Consider the following 21918-nt stretch of genomic DNA (forward strand, 5'->3'; position numbering starts at 1 on the left):
ATTTTTTAAAAAATTATCGGTGAAAACTCTTATAATAATTTAGTTACAAAAATTTAAGAAAAAAAATCTGAATAATTTTTTTTTTTTTATAATTCAAGAAATTAAAAAATTTTTTGTATTTTCATTAAAATAAAACACTTGAAAAAATTTTTTTTTAAACTAAATTATTATTAAAATTTAGCTGCAAAATTTTACGTATAGAAATTTTTAAAAAATTCTTTAAAATATTTTTTTATAATAATTTAGTTACAAAAATTAAAAAAAAAAAATTCTGAATAATTTTTTTTTTATAATTTAAGAAATTTAAAAATTGTTTTTTATTTTAATTAAAATTTTTTTTTGAAACTAAATTATTATTAAAATTTTGCTGCAAAATTTCATGCATAGAAATTTTTAAAAAATTATTAGTGAAAATTTTTTTAAATATTTTTTTTAAATAATTTAGTTACAAAAATTCTGAATAATTTTTTTTAAAATTTAAAAGATATTTTTTTAGTATTGCAATGAAAATTTTTTTGAATAAAGCTTACGAAATCGTGGCATTAAAAAAGTGGTGTCTATTAAATTTAAAAAATTCTATAAAATAATACTAAAAATAATAATTAATAATAAATTAATAAATTAATTCAACGGAAGGCAGAACATCTGTTTTAACAATTTTTTCCGCGGATTATCTTCGACGTCGTCGTATTCAGTACAACTACGATCTTCATCATCATTTTCATCATCATCATCATCATCATTAACATTATCATTATCATTAACATTTTCATTATTAACAATATGGCTGTCATTAATATTTTCAATTCGTTGAAAATGAACGGTGTTATCAGATTGACAGTGAAATTGCGACGGCGGAGATAATCTGTAGTGATTATAAATGTAATTTGAATTATCGTTTTCAATCTGATCCTTGTTATAAATATTGTTAACCATAAATATATTTTGTGAGTTTAGTGAATTATTATATCTATCAGTAGTGCCGTAATTAACAGAATGACCAGAAGAAGACTGCTGGAGTAATTTGCTCCGGAGTTCTTGGATATAGTGCAGCTGTTGATGCTGGTAGTTGTAATCGTAATTGTAATCGTGGTTGTGGTGAGGCTCATAGTCACGGTGATAATGATAATGACAGTGATACTCTTCTTGGTGATAATCCTCACGATAGATTTCTTCATCTAGCCGCTCGTGTCACACGCAGTCTTCCAGAGACATCAACAGTGGGTTTACGTACTCGAACCCTTCGAATTCTGATTGATCTATTTCTTCAATTACTCGCCTGCAAATTTTTTTATTGTTAATTTATTATGATAAGTATTTAGGCTGCATTTGATAATGCTCTATCTCTAGATACATAATTAAGAAATGACCTTGTATCTTGTGAACTATTGGTATTTTTAAAGATATAAGCTCATCCCGATGTTACACTCATTGAGACCTTTCATTTGAGTACCCACATCAATTTTTCATATATTTATATATTATATATATGTACATATATAATATATGAAAAATATGTTAAAAATGCATGTCGGTACTCAAATGAAAGCTCTTGATGAATGTAAAATCGGGATGAGCTTATATCTTTAAAAAGGTCAATATTTAATAAAGTACAGAGCAATTTAACAAAATCCATTATTTAATGAAGCAAAATTTTATTTATTTAAAATTTACAAGTAATTAAGAAATGACCTTGTATCTCGTGAACTATTGACATTTGTAAAGATATAATCTCATCCCGATGTTACACTCATCGAGACCTTTAATTTGAATATCCACATCAATTTTTCATATATTTATAGATGTTATATATATGTATATATGAAAAATATATCAAAAAGGCATGTGGGTACTCAAATGAAAGCTCTTGTCAAGTGTAACATCGGGATGAGCTTATATTTTTAAAATATATTATATATATGTATATATGAAAAATATATCAAAAATGCATGTGGGTACTCAAATGAAAGCTCTTGATGAGTGTAATATCAGGATGAGATTATATCTTTAAAAAGGTCAATATTTAAGAAAGTACAGTCCAGTTTAATAAAAATTATTATTTAATAAAGCAAAATTTTATTTATTTATAGTTCACAAGTCACGGAAGGTTGCTAGTAATAATAATAATAATAATAATAATAATAATAATAATAATAATAATAATAATAATAATGATTTTTGTTCATAATTATTATTATTTTTTTTATTTATTAATATTATCGCGTTACAGATGCCATAAGGGCGTATAATAAAAATTCTATTATTTTTCCAAACAAAATTTTTAGTTTAAAGAAAAAAATTTTTTTTACATTTCTGCACGTTTCATAGAAAAATGCGTTGATTCCCGAAAAAAAAAATTTTTTTCACACGCCCTTATGGCTCCCGGGACCCACTTCGGATGCCATAAGGGCGTATAATAAAAATTCTGTTTTTTTTTCAAGTCCAAAGAAAATTTTTATATGGAAAAAAATTTTTTTTTGCATTTCTACATGTTTCATAGAAAAATACGTCGGTTACCAAAAAAAATTTTTTTTATACGCCCTTATGGCTCCCGGGACCTACCTCGGATGCCATAAGGGCGTATAAAAAAAATTTTTTTTGGTAACCGACGTATTTTTCTATGAAACGTGTAAAAATGCAAAAATAAAATTTTTTCCCATATAAAAATTTTCTTTGGACTTGAAAAAAAAAAACAGAATTTTTATTATACGCCCTTATGGCATCCGAAGTGGGTCCCGGAAGCCATAAAGGCGTATAAATTTTTTTTTTGCATTTCGGCATATTTCGGACGAAACTACGTTGATTCCCGAAAAAAAAATTTCGAAAAAAAAAGAACGCGTTATTATTCTAATAAAATAAAATTTTTTTGAGTAAAAAAGAAAAAAAACTTACTGGTCATCGGGTGTAAGATGAACAGGCTCATCCGTGAACTCTGGTGGGAAATTAGCCAAATCCCGGTCCGAGTCCAGTCGCGGTTTATACGGTGGAGTTACTTGTTTTTGCTCAAGCTGTAAATAAAAAAAAGTTATTAACATTAGCTTTGATAAAATATAATCACTATGAAATTTTTTAAACCGAAATTTTTTGATGCAATCCGAATATGTTGTCTTATTTTTTTTTTTTCTAGTTGTCTTGTCATTACAAAAATAGTTTTAAGAACAATTGCTTTGTATAAAGATTATTAACCCTGTTAACGGCTACGGTTGTTGGGTTTGGTTACTTATAAATAAATAAATAAATGAAATATAAAGATATCATCAGAAACCTTTTCTGTAAAAATTTCTCTACACAAAACGTCCTTATGTTTCTACCTATAATATTTCATTGAGAATTTCAAACTGATTAATCTTCCATAAAACAAAAAAATTACAAAACTAAAACTCTCGAATTTCCAACTTACCATTTCCCAATCAATAGCCTTGAAGAAGGGATGCCCCACAATATCTAAAAACGCAGAAGGACCCCTTCCACATCCAAGTCTCTCGTTAGGCTCCTTGCACAGGAACCCCTTGAGCACCGAGGCAGCTTTAACAGAAAGAGACCTCGGAATTCTTATCGTCTTCTGCAGAATCACCTGGAACAGATAGTCCTCGGTGTTCTGATCGGGATTTTCCGAGGCTCCGGCAATGTCAAAGGGACTTCTTCCGGCCAACATTTCATAGAGCAGAACTCCAAGCGCCCACCAATCAACGGAGAATCCATACTCATCCCCTCTGAGGATCTCTGGAGCAATATAATTAGGCGTTCCGCAGAAAGTGGCAGTAGTATCGCCATCTCTAACTCCCTCTTTGCACATTCCGTAGTCGGTAAGCTTGACATGTCCCTCGTGGTCCAGCAGAACGTTGTCCAGCTTCAAGTCGCGGTAAATAATTCCTTTTTTGTGTAAAAAATTTAAGGCGAGACTTATTTCGGCAGCGTAGAACCTTGCATGCTCTTCAGGAAGACGCCGTTGTCGTTGCATGTGGAACATCAGGTCGCCTCCTCGGACGAACTCGATTACGAAAAACAGCCGGGACGGCGTCTGGAAGCAGGAGTGCAGTCCCACCAAGAACGGGTGGTTAGAGGCTGTTTCAAACACGTGCTTTTCTGTTTGCACCCAATCTATGTCCTCGTCGTCGGTTACCAACGCCTTCTTTATCACTTTCATTGCGTAGATCCGCTTCGTACGCTTCAGCTCAACCATAAGGACTTTTGCGTAAGATCCGCGACCAATTACACGGATCAGCTCGAAGTCTGCAAGAGAATATTGCCGCTGCAGATCGTTTGTTCCGTCCGCGTTTGCAACAACGTCCAGTGCCAATTCTTCGCCTTCATCGTTCGTGCCTGAAAAATTTAGTAAAATTTTTTTATTTAATTCTGATTAATAAAAAAAATTAAAAATGTGACAAAGACCTTTTGTATGCATTGTTAATTTATTTTATTTTTAATTAGATGCTTTATTAATTATCCAGTTATTTTTTTTCTGAATTCGGCATTTTATAAGAAAATTTTACAAATAAAAAATGGAATTATTGATATTTTAAAAATTATAGACACAAAAATTTGGGGTCGATTTAAAATTCGGTTAAATGTTCCAAAAATAGAAAAAAAAAAAATTGTTAAAATTCAGAAAGTTAAACTTGATATAAATTGAGATAAATCGATTGAAATTGAAATTCTGGCTAAATAAGAGATAGAAGAAAATTAGTAAGGACCTTTTTTTTGTAGAGAATCAAATTTCGTACAAAAAAAATCTCATGATTTTTTTATATCTTCAATATTAATTGATTTGATTTTAAACTTTTTTAAACGCGTAGTCTAATCAAATACTTTGAAAATAGTATATTACAATACAAGGGCAGAAAGTTTGAGATTCCTGCACTGTGCACCATGATGACCGAGGCGAAGCCGAGGGCATCATGGCGCACAGTGCAGGAATCTCAAACTTTCTGCCCGTGTGGTGTATATATATTTTTCTTTATTTTCGGCTGAAAGTACGCTGACTTACAAATCAATTAACGTTACAGTTAAATGTTCTTAGTATGTTGTCGATGCCCGCCCGACATTTGCGGCACGAGCGAAGCGAGTGCGGCTGGTCGGGGGCGGGCATCGACTTCATCTAAATAGACAAAAATAATAGTAACTTTTTAAAATTAAATTAATTCAATTGAATAGTCTTATTTTTATTAATTTTTGATTACTCAAATACATTAAAATCATTAATTTTATCAGAATTTTAATTATTTTGAGTAATTTGTCAACTATTTTTAATTAATTATTGCATATTTTCTTTTTCATCACAACTATTACCAGTACATGAACTATAAGAATTATTAATAATGAATGAAAAAAAATGATTCAATATTATTTGATCTTCCCATTTGACATGTTCGTCAATAAAAATATTAATGAAAATTTATTATTAAGATATTTAATTTTTTGGAGCAAAAGAAAAATTTTCTCAAGAAAAGAAATTTACTTCTGTCAAGAACTTAATTTTTTGGAACAAGAGAGAAATTTTCTCAAAACAAGAAAATTTTCTTGATTTAAATAAATTGTCTTGGATCAAGACACGTATTTCTTGAAGCAAGGGAATTAATTTTGTTGGAATAAGTGAAATTTCTTGTGTCAAGAAAATAATTAGGAAGAAAAATATTTTCTTGGTTCAAGTGAACCTTTCTTTCTGTGTAAATATTTATCTGCAGACTTTTTAGGTAACGTATCTGTTCTTATAATTAGATTAGCTTCCGTATCGAAATTCCTTAAAATTTCCTTTTGATGATGATAACGCATTCATTTTTAAAAATTTTTATTATTTTTCACTCGATATAATTTTTTAGATTATAAATTTCAACACACAACGACATAAGAACCCACAAAAGCAATTTTAAGGTTAGGCCTGAGTGCACAATAAACCGCGTCAGCTCTGGTGAATACTTTTTTCGCCCTCTGGGCGGAAAGTGGCAACTTTGGTCTCACTGCGCTAAACAAAGTTGCCGCTTTCCTCCTTCCTCGGACAAAATAGTATATTACACATCTAGGGCAGTAAAATAAGAAATGTCTCAGATCACATGTAATTGTTGTCCGAGGCGAAGCCGAGGTCAATAAAAATGTGATCTGAGGCTTTCTTATTTACTGCCCGTGGTGTGTATACTATTTTTCTCCTCGACGGAGGCGGAAAGCGGCATTTTCGTTTAGCGCAGCGGGAGAAAAATTGGCGCTTTCCGCCCGGAGGTGAGAAAAAATATTATACAGCCCTTGGGAAGTAAAAAAGAAAACCTCAGATCACATGTTTGTTGACCTCGGCTTCGCCTCGGCCAACAATTACATGTGATCTTAGGCTTTTCTTATTTTACTGGCCTAGGTATGTAATATACTATGAGAATGAAATTCTGGCTAGATGATCAGAGATAGAAAATAGGAACCTTTTTTGCAAAGAATCAAATTTCCTACACAGAAAAAAAAATTTTCTTGAATCAAGTATATAATTTTGAAGAACTTGATACTCTTGATTTGAGTAGAAAAATTCTTGAGAAAATTTTTCTTGATTTAAGGAAATTTTACTTGATTCAAGAATTTTTCTCTTGAATCAAGTTAAGTTTTTTTTCAGTGTACAAAAAATGTCTCACATGATTTTTTTATATCTTCAATATTAACCTCAGAATTTTTATTTTAAACTTTTATAAACGCGTAATCTATCCAAATACTTTGAAAGATTAATTTCAGATTGAAATTCTGGCTAAATAATAAGAGATAGCGGAAAATTGATAAAATTTTTTTTGGAGAGAATTAAATTATCTACAAAAAAAGGTTTCATAAGATTTTTTTGAATCTCTAATAAAGAGCCTAGAATTTTGACTTTAATATTATCTCATCACATAATCTGATTAAATGCTCTGAAAATCAAATTTCAACATGAAATTTTTGGCTAAATGATCAGAGATAGAAGAAAATTAATGAGGACTTTTGTAGAGAATCAAATTTCCTACACAGAAAAAAAAATATTCTTGAATCAAATATGTAATTTTGAAGAACTTGAAATTCTTAAATTCAGTATAAAAATTCTTGATTTAAAAAAATTTTTTTAATTTAAGGAAATTTTACTTGATTCAAGAATTTTTCGTCTTGATTCAAGACAATTACCCTATTCAAAATTATATTCTTGGTTCAAGAATTTTTCTCTTGAATCGTAATTTTTTTTTTTTTTCAATGTACAAAAAACATCTCATATCGATGGTTTAATTAGCAATTGGTCTAACTCCTTATTTTTTAGAGAGTGATTTTTTAACTTTTTGATGTAGCAATAGTCCAATTATGAATTATTTGAATGGTCCAAACAAAAATACTAAGGTAAAAGACCCAATACCGGAACGATTTGACAATTATTATTTTATATTTTATCTTGTACTCAATCAAATTAAACAAACTTTTCTTTATTAGAAACCTCAATCTTTTTTTTACATAATAAAATATGAATGAAACTTTAAATTATATTGGAAATATTGAAAAAAAATGTTAATGATGTCAATAGTCTTAGATTTCTGACTTATCAAGGTCTCTTAATGGTTTTGCTAAAAAATCACTCGATGATCTTAAGCTCATAGAAACCTAATGGAAATACTTTTCACTAAAATTTTTAACTTCCCGCTAAGAAAATCGAAGATTTTCAAAAATTGGGAAGTTATTGTTTTCACCCCGTTTTGCAAAAATCGAGTTTTCATCAGATCTCGACGTTTGAAGATCACAGGAAGCTTCCCTGACTATCCCCGCGAGGTTGTCACGGCTTGACCGATTTCATCGCGGTTGGTGCCATTCGAAAAGGCTTGACCAAACTTAGATTTTGAAAACTATTTGGACCGATTCAGATCAATAGATTTTGAGAAATCTTAAAAAAACTGAAAAAAAAATTTTTTTCAAATGTGGTTTTTTTGGAATAACTTTTAAACGGCTTGATGGTTCAATTCCAAAAACTAATCAGCTCTTAACTTCAAAAAACCACGTCGATCGCCACCAGTCCGGTCAAAATCGGTTAATTTGTTCGAGAGATATCGTGAACGAAAGAAAACCGAAAAAAGTGTTTTTTCGGAATAACTCCGAAATTCCTAGCGCGATCAATTCAAAATTTGAGTTTCTTTGTGAGGCTTGAAAAACTGCGTCGAATGCTGCCAACCGTGTGAAAATCGATTTTTTCATTCAAAAGTTATTGCGGTTTAAAAATTCAAAAAATAGCGTCTTATCAAATCTCTCAGACTTTTGAGCTCGAAAAGCTCAAAAGCATAGGAAAGCAATCTCTTTGAGCTCGGAGAGCTCAAAATAACCCATAAATTGTATTTTTAAGCTCGAAGAGCTCAAAAACGTCATTGGTGCAATTTTAAGCGCCTAAGTATGGAATTAGCGGGAAGTTGCAGGGATGGCCTTCAGGGTCAACCGTTTTCCTAATTTTTTTTTTATATATTAATACAAATACTAAGAATTCGATGCAATTAATTGATAATACAAAAAAGACCCTATTGTTATTTAAAATTTACTGTTCATCTATTGGTACACCCGAAATGAGCTCATACCCAGTATCGGAACAGTCAGCCATATTGATATTATTTATTGACATTTACGATATACTGTGTTGATTGTTTACATCAAGCACAACAACAAAAGTTTTTGTGAAATAACATTTAATACAGAAAGTAATTTTATTATAAAAATTGCTTCAAATATTCGTAAATTTTAACTTGAAGAACAAAAGCAAATTTCTGTTTTGAAATTTTCTTTTTTACATAAGTGTCGTCAAGTATAACCACGAATCGTTTATTTTTTTTTTTTGATTTTTAGTAAAAATTTATTTGATTTTTTAATATTAAATAATTATTGTTAGTTTCACTATGCATACATGTCATTTGAGTTCTGAATTAACTGCTTAATTTTTTATACACTGATAGAAGGATTTATTTGTATTAAAAAAATATTTGTTAATAGTTAACAAATCATTTATTAGAGACCATTTTTTAGTATCAAACAAATATTTCTTAGTATTTAAAATGATTTGTTTGTATTTAATAAATCAGATATTCATTTATTAAATATTAATAAATCTTTTTTAATACTAAGAAATATTTGTTAAGGACTAAAAAGTGGTTTCTAATAAATGATTTGTTAAATATTAACAAATATTTTTAACTATAAACAAATCCTTCTATCAGTGTAGGTAGTAGTAGGATGCCGAAAGTTAAGTCGAAGATAACATTTTATAAATTAGTTTTATAAATTCAGAAAAATTCACATAAAGTATTATGATTTGTTAATTAATTATTTAATTAATTCAGCTTACGAAAAGCGGACTCTTTAGATTAAAAAAATTAGTTTTATTTATAGTTTCGGTATTGGGTCAACCATATTCCGGTATTGGGACTAGGAATTTAAGGTGTTCCGATACTGGGTCTTTTAGACTTTTTCAAAAAACATTTTTTTTTTAATATTAAATTCGACAAAATTGATAAATTTAATTATTTTCGCGTAACTACATGTTTATTCTATATGATTGGATGAATAATTATTACTAATGAACCATTTGAATATTTTCTAAGTAATAAAAATCAGTCATGTACCCTTCGTCGTTCCGGTATTGGGTCTTTTACCTTATTCCTTTAATAGATTTTAAATTGTTTTTTAAAGTGATAATAAAGTTTGAACTAATTGTTTTTTGTAGTAATGGAAGATTCTCTAAAGTGGAGTTAGACAATTTGCTAATTAAAACGTCGATATGATTTTTTTATATCTTCAATATTAACCTCAGAATTTTTATTTTAAACTTTTCTAAACTAGTCTTATCAAATACTTAATGAAAATTTTATTTGACATTAAAATTCTGGCTAAATAATAAGAGATAGCAGAAAATTTATAAGATCCTTTTTTTTTGTAGAAAATATTATTCCCGACAAAAAAGATTTCTAGTGATTTTTTTTTTAATTTCTAACAGAATATCTAAAATTTTGATTTTAATATTATCTAATCACGAGACCGAATCAAATTATCTGAAAATTCAATTTCAAAAGGAAATTTTTATAAATGATAAGAAATAGAAGAGAATTGATGAGGTTTTTTTGTAAAAAATTAAATTTTCTATTATTAAATATTCACAAAGTTAAATTTGAGAAAATTTTTTTAATTATTTTTCAGTAATTTGGCAATTGAAACTTAATGACGCTAATTAAAATTTATTTCAATGTAAAACTATCTATTCGGATATTTATCGGAATACAATTAACATTCACTTTGCTAAAAAAAAAAAAATAACCGATTTTCTCAATTTATTGATAGTTTATTTCAAAGCAAAATTGAAAAAACTCGAATTAAAGTTTGTGTGTATTGATTCAAGTAAAATAAAGTTTGATGTTCAAACGAGCGTTAGTACGCACAATCCTCGCGTTGGCACGAAATCTATAATTACAATTAAAAACCACGAATATTTATTCTAGTAACAGAGGGTCCGTATATTCGCACGTAAAAATTCGCTTTTTATATTCAGAACCAAAAAATCCGTCAAAGCACTTGAAAAATCTTTAGAAACTCAGATTGTTTTGAAATGACTATTGACTCGTTCATTTTTCAGTTTACAGTAAACTAAATGAAATTTATAAATAGACCAGCGGTGTCAGTCAGGACCAAAAAAAATCAAGTGAAAATGGGCTCTATTATTCTATTAGTAGGTTTTGAGTTTCAAATTGTGTAAGCAAGCATTGACGTTTAAAAATTTATAAATATTCTTGACATTTATTTTTTATTTCTTGATGTTTTTAAAATCTTTGCTAATTTTTTAAATTAAAAAATTGAGCTGACAAATTTTTTATTTAATTTTCTTCTTTTTTTTTAGGTTTTATCAAAAATTCAAAGAAAATTATATGAGACCTTATTTGTAGAAAAATTAATTCTCTATCTACAGAAAAAAAATCTGACCAATTTTCTACTATCTCTTATCATTTAGCCAGAATTTAAATCTCAAGTTAATCTTTCAAAGTATTTGATTAGACTACGCGTTTAGAAAAGTTTAAAATCAAAATTCTGGGGTTAATATTATATATTATTAATTTAAAGAATTTTTTTTTCTTTTTCTCTTTTCTCAAATCTCTTAAATCTATCTTCTCTTTACAGATGTTATTTATTGTACATAAACATTGAGTCTAAATTCTTCTATAAATAATTAATTTAAATCAGGATTTTGTAGACCAAAATGATGTTATATGGTTCATTTAATTGGATATGGTTTATTTTGTTTATCACGGACTCTAAATATAAAAATAAAATAAAAAAATTTGTTTGTATATTAAAATGTCATGCGCAGTAATTTTTTGTAAATTAAGAACTATGTTTTTTTATATTGTAAAAATTTTAAAGTAATTATTAATTTATTTTTTAGACATTTATATTCGGGTTTTGATTTTACATGAAAATTGTTAATTGTTTGTTTGTTTGTAAACAATTAGGTGCGAGATGAGGTCAGAATGAAATTGACGAAACGTCGCATGTTAAAATAAATGAAATAAAAAACATAACATCATTTTGGTCTGCAACATCCTGATTTAAATTAATTTTAAACATTAATTAAACATTCTACACATGAAAATGTAACATATTCCCGTGCAAAAAAAATTCTGATTCAAAATGAATTTAAGATTGAAATTCATATTTTGACACAAATATGAATTAGTTTTGAGATCAATCCAAATTTGAAATTGATTTGTAAATAAAAATTAGCACATCTGTAGTACTTTCGATCATGCTTCAGAACTTTAATAAAGACTTAAGAATATTTTATATATAAAATTAATCCTAAATATTTTCAAGTCTTAATTAAAATTCAGAAGCATGATCGAAAGTTCTACAGATGTGCTAATTTTTATCTACAAATCAATTTCAAATTTGAATTGATCTCAAAACTAATTCATATTTGTGTCAAAATATGAATTTCATATTTTCAATTTCAATCTTAAATTCATTTTGAATCAGAATTTTTTTTTGCACGAGTTATTGTAAATTGCGAGGGGGGTTTCTTTACAAATAAATAAATAAATAAATATTGAAACTGTGAAAAAATCATACGAGACTTTTCTTGTAAGGAATTTAATTTTCTGCAAAAAATATCTTTACTAATTTTTTTCTATCTCATCATTTGGCCAGAATTTTAATTTCAAATGCGACTTCAATCAATTTATCTAAAACAATTTAAGGTCATTAAGGTAAAATCCCCCATTATTGACACTATAAAAGTGATCATGAATATTTGAATTTTTTTATCACGTTTCAAATCAATATTGTCATTTTTTTTTATAGGACACCTTGATCATTGTTTTTACTTATATAATCTAATTAATTAAGTTTAATAGCAATAAATTTAATAATAATTATATCAACTTAAAACCAACAGGTCGAATGTATGTATTATTGACAGCGCAAAAAATTTAAAGAGCCGATTATTGACATACCATTGACCCTATTATTGACAGGTCGTTTATTACAGTTAAATTTATAATTGCAATAATAATTTTTACTAACTATGCAAAGCTATCAATAATTTTTATTATTTTAAAATGCGTTCAGGACCTAGCTTTTCTATATTTTTTACCAGATTTTTTTTAGCAATTTTTTCTGTCTCAAATACTTTGATTCTTATAAAATCACGTGACAGTATGTAAACATTAATCCGTTGATATGTATGTTGAGGGGGTAAGGTTACCTTACATTATGGCCAATGTCGTTAGTTGACGCAAGTTAATTTTTGTGTCCCCGACATTGACATCTGCTATTTTAAAATTAATTTTAACTCGATAAAGTATAAATAAATGATTATATGGTTATTTAGACTATAAATAATCTAAAATAATTTTAAACAATACAATTACATAAAAAATCATTGACAAATCTAGATTTGAAAATAAGGTCTTTCTTAAGGAAGTTCGAACGTAACTAATGAATCAAAATAATGTTAAAATATTTTTTTAATTTTAGTCTTCCCAATATTCGTAAAAAATCTTTATTTTAATTTAAAATAATTTAAACAATTTAATAATTGATGATTTTTACTTATTTAATAAAGTAAAGTAATAAGATGACTTTGGTATGTATTACTTGCCGGAATAAATAAACAGATTTGGCAATAGCGCGCTTGATTATACCCTTAACTTAACTGAGATATGGATGAGTGTGTGAGTTAAACATTTATCTCTCTGTAACTATATTTCTATCTTTTTCTTTTTTCTCAGCTGTTGACGCGATGTTGTCAAATCTTTATTCGAATAAATGGCTGACCATAAACGAATTACAAACATAAAATTTGACTTTAAATATTTCAAAAATTATATCGGTAATGTATTATTATTAAATTGTTTTTATATTTTGCAATAATCCAGGTTTCTTGTGTATAGTTTTTTACCCGTTAAAGTTGGGAGGTTAATATTGAAAAAAATAATTAAAGTCTTGACAAAAGTTTGTCCGCCATAAGAGCCCGTGTATAAGAAGATAAAATATGTTTTTTTTTACACGCTTTATATTAGCTTCACTTGTATGTCAGTATGTAACTCTCCGTGGGTAATCTGCGCGCCTGCGGCCTTCCTTGGTTCTGGTAGCCGTTTCTCAGGCTCGCTCTCCGAAATCGAACTCTGATTCCCCGTATTTATAATATTTATAAATAATTATTTTTTATTAGCTCCACTTGTATGTCAGTATGTCAGTATGTCAGTATGTAACTCTCCGTGGGTAATTTGCGCGCCTGAATATTTTTGATAATCAACAAATAATAGTTTAAAAAAACTAAAAAATCACGCTTTTATAAATAAACCAAACTAAAAAGTAAAAATAAATAATAGTTTAAAAAACTAAAAACACGCTTTTTATAGAAAACCAAACTAAAAATAGAAAATAAATTTAAATTAAGAATAGTGTTAAAAATTTCAATAAATATAAATTAATAATAGTGTAAATAAAAAAAATGTATTTTATTTTATAAAAAGGGTGTGGTGCTTTTTAAGATATTATCAAAATGATAATCACTCTACTCATATCTGTCAATAAAATATTTATAACTATTGACACCATGCACCTCACGCTTTTTTTAAAATAAAATACATTTTTTTTATTTACACTATTATTAATTTATATTTATTGAAATTTTTAACACTATTCTTAATTTAAATTTATTTTCTATTTTTTAGTTTGGTTTTCTATAAAAAGCGTGTTTTTAGTTTTTTTAAACTATTATTTATTTAAATTTAATATCTAAGTAACTAAACGGTGAATCTTTTTAAAATTTTGGGATTAGATAAATGACGTATTTATTTATACGTATACTTAATTTCAAAGCTCAAAGTTGGAAATTATTTTTTACATTAGATTCGCTTAAACCTCCTTAACAATATTGTTAAGAAATTACAAACGTATAAGCAGTAATGGCCTACTTGAGAAAATGAAATTTTTTTGCGGTAAATAGTTTATACCTTGGAATTAAATTTTACTATTATTTAATTTTAAGAATATGTAAAATTGTTATGAAATATCAACAATTGTGATTATTAACAGATTTTAATAATGAAATAATAAAATTAAATAAAGTGTCAATAGTGGGGGCTCTGTCAATAATAGGAGCTTTTTATCTGATATTAAATTTAACTTTTTAATTACTAATTAAAATTTGACTTTTAGAATATTGAATTAGCTATCAAACCAAAAATAACAAATTTTTTAGGCTGGAAAACTATAAATTATTAAAATTATCGATCGACTAAAGCAAAAAAGGCATCTGCCGGTGTCAATTATAAATTATCGGGATAAATCAAGTGTACTGACCCAGTTTGTCGGTAAATATCAAAGTTGATTATTAATAACGCAACTAATTAACATGTAGATGATAAATAATAAATAAATGAGATGCGTGCAAACATACGTGGACGTGAATCCTCGATAACACTGGATTCCGCGGTTTCGTCATCCAAATGAGCCTTCGGACTGGATTGCGGTGACGAATCGAGCGGCACTTGGTCGCCATTCCGATCGTTCAATTGTGAATCGTGTGACTGCGATTGTTGTTGGATACTCAAGCAGGGTTTTCTCACGACTTTGTGGCATTTTTTGTGGACCAGAAGCTTACATTGGATGCACTTGAACCCTTGGCGGCCCAAACCCCAGATCCGGTCTTGACAAAAGGCGCAGAACGCTCGCTAAAATTTATTTTTATTTTTATTAAAATAAAAAATTTAATTTTCAATTAATATTTGGGGCATTCCATGCACTGATAAAAGGATTTGTTTATAGTTAAAAATATTTGTTAATATTTAACAAATCATTTATTAGAGACCACTTTTTAGTCCTTAACAAATATTTCTTAGTATTTAAAAAGATTTATTAATATTTAATAAATGAATATCAGATTTATTAAATACAAACAAATCATTTTAAATACTAAGAAATATTTGTTTGATACTAAAAAATGGTCTCTAATAAATTATTTGTTAACTATTAACAAATATTTTTTTAATACAAATAAATCCTTCTATCAGTGTGTGAAATAGAAAATTGACTAAAATTTTTAAATTTCTCTAATTCATTCTAATTTATTATTAAAGGTTTATATTTTACTAATTTGTAAAGAAATTTTTTTTTAATCAATAAGAAAATCGATTTTTCTCTCCTAGTAATCTTTCAGCCGTACTAACTTGTATCCGGGTCAAATGTTGTTTTAATAATTTTAAGGACAAATTCATTTTATGTTTGTTATTAACTAACATATTTATTATTATAGTTTTAAGAACAAATTTTTTTATGTTCGTTATTAATTAACACCTAAGTTTATCAAGATCGTGTTGTTAGCATGTTAAATCCTTTATTTGTGTTTTTTATTTAGTTTTTTTTTCATTATCTTGAATAATTTATAGTTAAATATATAAACAATAATGTTTCTAAGGTTGAAATAATATAAAAGTCTTTTTAATAAACAACTTCATGTAGACATTTTGTACTTGTCCCACCAGTCACAATAAAAAAAAATTTTTTAATTGTTTTTACGTAGGTAATCAATCTAATTCTTCATAATATTGAATGTTTGTAGGATAAATTTTGAATTGAGAGGGAAGTATTTTTTAAAAGTTTAGTGATCGAACTGAAATTAGACTAAGTATACCTTTGGTAAGAGAGAAGGATTTTTCTTAGTCCCACCAGTCACACTCAATCAAATGATAATTACGAGAAACTTAAAAAGTAATCGAGGTTTTTGACAAAGGGAGATTGTTAATTAGTTATTCTTTTATATTATAAGATAAATTTTACTATAGGAGCATTCCACGCAAAATGGGAAAATGACTAAAATTAAAAAATTTTTCTAATTTAGTCCTAATTTATTATTAAAAGTTTACATTCTACTAATTTGTAAAGAAAATTTTTTTTAATCAATAAGAAAATCGATTTTTCTCTCCTAGTAATTTTTTAGCCGTACTAACTTGTATCCGGATCAAATGTTGTTTTAATAGATTTAAGAACAAATTCATTTTCGATTTGTTATTAACTAACATATTTATTATTATATACTGAAAAAAAAGTTTTCTGCTCTGCACTATACAGTATCGCTACTATCAGGATCCACACGTTGCTTTCTAGAAAAGAGTGAGGTTAAGAAAACTGTATACTAACGGTAGCAATAGTTTCGTGAACAGCACTGAATATATCGCGACGATCAACATCTAGACTGCTACTCGTAGCGATCCACTCGTTACTATCGAGTTACTATACAGTAGATGCTGCTGAGTAGAAAACTTTTTTTGCAGTGTAGTTTTGAGAACAAATTTTTTTATGTTCGTTATTAATTAACACCTAAGTTTATCAAGATCGTGCTGTCAGCATGCTAAATCCTTTATTTGTATTTTTTAATTAGTTTTTTTTAAATTATCCTACATAATTTATAGTTAAATATATAAACAATAGTGTTTCTAAGGTTGAAATAATATAAAAATGATTTTAATAAACAACTTGATGTAGACATTTTGTACTTGTCCCACCAGTCACAAAAAGTTTGGAAAATCCAAATGAGCATGCCTTAAGCGCTCATGTCATACATAAATTATTTAGATCATAACAAAAATTATTCGTTTTTAATTTGAATTTTCCCGCTAGAAGTATTATCACCTTTGGAGGTCGAGCTAAAGAAAAATTTTAACAGATGATAAAACAGTTAGTAATTATACCATCATGTATGCATAGTTTTTGCTTGTTAATAGTTATTTCAATTCTGTTTAGGTAAAATAATATATACACTGAAAAAAAATTAACTTGATTCAAGAGAAAAATTCTTGAGCCAAGAATATAATTCTGAAGAGGGTAATTGTCTTGAATCAAGACGAAAAATTTTTGAATCAAGTAAAATTTCCTTAAATCAAGAAAAATTTCCCTAAATCAAGAATTTTTCTACTCAAATCAAGAATATTAAGTTCTTCAAAATTATATACTTGATTCAAAAACATTTTTTTTTTCTGTGTATGGCTGCCGAAATCGCAGAAAAAGTCACCGAACTGATAATCGAAAAAAATTAACTGTATCGAAACGGAATTATTTTGACACGCAATTTTCACAAGGGTTTTGATAAACTTCCTCAGGAATAAAACAAAAAAAAAAAATTAAATCGTGAAAGTGATTTTTGAAAAAGTTGTGGTGTTATCAAGCCCAGTGCTCCCGTGAATACCACGCTCTTATTCATTTAATTAATCAGAAAAACGAGTTTTTTCTGAGAAATCTTATTTAATCGATAAGAAAATTTTTTTAACGTGTTCTGTAGTAACTATTATTTATTTTGATATGCTTTTTATCAATAATTTTTTTTGTTTAAATTATGAAAATCACGTTTTAATCGAAATCACGATTTTTAGGCGAGAGTAGAGCATACCTGCGCGCTTCGCGATTGAGGCATACAATACCTTTCCCCCCAGTCACAATAAAAAAAATTTTTAACTTCCCGCTAAGAAAATCGAAGATTTTCAAAAATCGGGAAGTTATTGGTTTTACCTCGTTTTTCGAAAATCGAGTTTTCATCAGATCTCGACGTTTTGAGGTCCTAGGAAGCTTCCCTGATTATTCCCGCGAGGGTGTCACTATGTCTGTATGTATGTATGTGTGTGTGTGTGTGTGTGTGTGTGTGTGTGTGTGTGTGTGTGTGTGTGTGTAAACCTCTTATAACTTTTGAACGGTTGAATCGATTTCATCGCGGTTGATCCCATTTAAAAGGGCTTCGCCAAACTTAAATTTCCTGAAAATTTGAACCGATTCGGGCCGATAGATTTTGAGAAATTTGGAGAAATAAAAAAAAATAAGAAACAAAATTTTTTCAGAAGTGGTTTTTTTAGATAACTTTTAAACGGCTTTATGGTTCAATTCCAAAAACTAATCAGCTCTTAACCTTGAAAAACCACGTCGATCGCCACCAGTCCGGTCAAAATCGGTTGATTCGTTCGAGAGATATCGTGAACGAAAGAAAACCGAAAAAAGTGTTTTTTCGGAATAACTCCGAAATTTCTAGTTTGACCAATTAAAACTCAGAAATTTTTTAGGAGGCTTAAAAAATTGCGTAGAATGCCGTCAACCGCGTAAAAATCGGTTCATTCATTCAAAAGTTATTGTGGTTTGAAAATTCAAAAAATAGTGTTCCATGAAACTTCTATCAGACTTTTGAGCTCAAGAGCTCCAAAGCATAGGAAAGGTATCGTTTTGAGCTCGAAGAGCTCAAAACAATCACACAGATTGTATTTTTGAGCTCGAAGAGCTCAAAAAAAACGGCCATGTATTAACGAAATCAGCCGGAAGTTGCAGGGATGGCCTTTAGGGTCAACCGTTTTCCTAATTTTTTTAATTGTTTCTACGTAGGTAATCAGTCTAATTCTTCATAATATTGAATGTTTGTAGGATAAATTTTGTATTGAGAGGGAAGAATTTTTTAAAAGTTTAGTGGTCGAACTGACATTGAACTTTAAGTATATTGCGGTGAGAGAGAAGGATTTTTCTTAGTCCCATCAGTCACACTCAGTCAAATGATAATTACGAGAAACTTAAAAAGTAATCGAGGTTTTTGACAAAGGGATGTTGTTAGTTAGTTATTCTTCTATATTATAAAGTTTACTATAGAGACATTTCATGCGAGATGGGAAAATGACTAAAATTAAAAAATTTCTCTAATTCATTCTAATTTAATCCCAATTTATTATTAAAAGTTTATATTTTACTAATTTGTAAAAAAAATTTTTTTTAATCAATAAGAAAATCGATTTTTCTCTCCTAGTAAATTTTCAGCCGTACTAACTTGCATCCGGGTCAAATGTTGTATTAATAGTTTTAAGAACAAATTTATTTTATGTTTGTTATTAACTAACATATTTATTATTATAGTTTTAAGAACAAATTTTTTTATGTTCGTTATTAATTAACACCTAAGTTTATCAAGATCGTGTTGTCAGCAGGCTAAATCCTTTATTTGTGTTTTTTTAATTAGTTTTTTTTTTAATTATCCTAAATAATTTCTAGTGAAATATATAAACAATAATGTTTCTAAGGTTGAAATAATATAAAAGTCTTTTTAATAAACAACTTCACGTAGACATTTTGTACTTGTTCCACCAGTCACAATAAAAAAAATTTTTTTAATTATTTCTTCGTAGGTAATCAGTCTCATATTTCATAATATTGAATATTTGTAGGATAAATTTTGTATTGAGAGGAAAGTATTTTTTAAAAGTTTAGTGGTCGAACTGAAATTCAACTTTAAGTACACCGCTGTAAGAGAGAAGGATTTTTCGATGTCCCACCCGTCACACTCAGTCAAATGATAATTACGAGAAACTAAAAAAGTAATCGATGTTTTTGACAAAGAGATGTTGTTAATTAGTTATTCTTCTATATTATAAGATAAATTTTACTATAGTATAAGTTTCAGTCACATAATTATAGCTTATAATTGATGGAATTCTAGAGTCAAATGTCCCACCAGTCACTGTGGAATGCTCCATTTATTATTAATTATTTATTATTGAAGGTGCCAGTTAAGTACTTACTCTGTTAAAACGTTTTGCTTGGAAAATGTGCCCATTAACTCGGTACAGTTTCCTCCACCTCCGCGCTCCCCGTCTGTATATGCTTCCTGTAAACAACAACAAATAAAACCTTCTAAAGTAAATATATAATATATAAGCTCTTCTTTTGTGATTTATATATATATAGACTGTATATTGAATTTTATTTAATAAATACTCGGGGAAATTGGTTTTTATTGTATTTCAAAATCAATAATATCAAATGGCTTCAAAATTTATTTACGTTTTCTTTTTATTTTTCACATTTTAGTTTAACAACTTCAACTTGCTATCATTCAGATATATTATTGCCTTTTCTTATACGAGTATTGAAGATAAATTATTGTGATTCTTAATATTTTTTATTGGAAGTTTTTTACCCGTAAAAATAACTGTAACTCATTGATAAAAGGATTTATTAACGCTTCATAAATTTATTTATTGGAAAACAAGTTCATTTATCAAATGTAACTTTAATATTAAAAAATATTTTTTAGAAAAATACTTAATTTATTAATAAGTTACTAAATATTTTTTAACAGTTAATTAATTTTATTGCACTGATAAAAAGATTTAGTTTTATTTAATAAGATTAGGTAATAGTTACTAAATCATTTATTAAAACTCTTTTATTTCCACCAAATAAATATTCAGTAGTATTTAACAAATTATTTATTGCTACTCAATAAATCGTTTATTGCACGGAAAATAATGTGCAGTATCATTTACTACAAGATTGCAGTAAATGTTTCTGTAGTTACAAATATCATATAAATGATAGCTCAATATGCGTCAAATTTTACTAAGTCAATAAGTTGAATTTACTCCAATCTTGCGGTTAATTCTACTGCACACTGCAATATAACAAATACTCCACGCGGGAGTTGAAAGTACTACAGAAGGAACCGTTCCCGCTATTTCGCCAATTTAGGGTTAGTCTCTTGTTAGTATACTCGTTTATTATACACGGTGAGAAATTTCCATTATTTTTTATTCTGCATGGATTTTAGATATTACAATGGTGCATATTACTAGTGAACCTTATTGACTCAGAATAAAATTTTACAATGGCCCATAGTAATTTCCGAAACAAATGAAATCAGACATAGTAAATGGTAGAAATTGAAATGTACCATAGTAAAATGAAATATGCAATAATTTAAATTTCCGAATGTACTATAGCAAAAAAAAATAAGAAAACGTTTGTAAAAAATAAAAAATTTTAGAGTAAAAAATGTTTTTAGCAATCAAAAAAAATATCAAACCAAACAAGATTTTTTTTGTTTGCAATAATTTTTAAGAATATTTTTTAAAATATAGTTTTTTTTATTTTTTTTTCATTTTAACAATGAACGTAGGATTTATTTTGGCAGTTAATTTTATTATGAATAATTATAAACACAATATATAACTTTTAAATTATTTTTTATTATTATTAGAAGTGTCGGTTGCAGGTTAACCGTCAAATGTTTGTTTTCATTTTAATTTTTCACGGTAAATTATTAAATATTTTATTATTTATGAATCTTACAAATTTTCATTAACTATTCACGTGTTGATGGATTTATAAACTAATATTTATTTAAAACTTAATGTTTATTGCAATTTTCATAACACCGTTAACCACTACTGATAGCGTCTGTAGACTTATGTTGACAAAACAAAGCAGCACGAAAAAATGAAAGAGCGCGCGTCGCGACTGACGCGCAAACGTTTACTATGCGACATTTGAAAATTTCATAGTCACAATTTTAAATTTAAACCGAGTACACGTGACTAAATGTGAAACTTTTTTATAAATTTTTATTGTCGACTGAGCAACAGAAATTTTACTATGAAACTATAATGAAAA

At 27.7% G+C, this 21918-nt stretch overlaps 1 protein-coding gene across 7 annotated transcripts in view; it reads right to left on the reverse strand.

The window, feature by feature from the left end:
- Positions 1–971: 971 nt before the first annotated feature.
- Positions 972–21918, reverse strand: part of LOC123270780 (atypical protein kinase C) — a 92308-nt gene continuing 71361 nt past the window's right edge. For all 7 annotated transcript variants that reach the window (XM_044736926.1, XM_044736927.1, XM_044736929.1 and 4 more), the window contains 5 exons: positions 20049–20134; positions 14909–15182; positions 3401–4323; positions 2893–3008; positions 972–1279 (listed from right to left, as the gene is read on the reverse strand). In XM_044736926.1, coding sequence (XP_044592861.1) covers positions 1192–1279; positions 2893–3008; positions 3401–4323; positions 14909–15182; positions 20049–20134 — 1487 coding nt within the window. In that variant the 3' untranslated portion in view covers positions 972–1191. The remainder of the gene's footprint in view (positions 1280–2892; positions 3009–3400; positions 4324–14908; positions 15183–20048; positions 20135–21918) is intronic.

The sequence above is a fragment of the Cotesia glomerata genome, linkage group LG8 (genome assembly GCF_020080835.1).
Source record: "Cotesia glomerata isolate CgM1 linkage group LG8, MPM_Cglom_v2.3, whole genome shotgun sequence".
Classification (NCBI taxonomy): Eukaryota; Metazoa; Arthropoda; class Insecta; order Hymenoptera; family Braconidae; genus Cotesia; species Cotesia glomerata.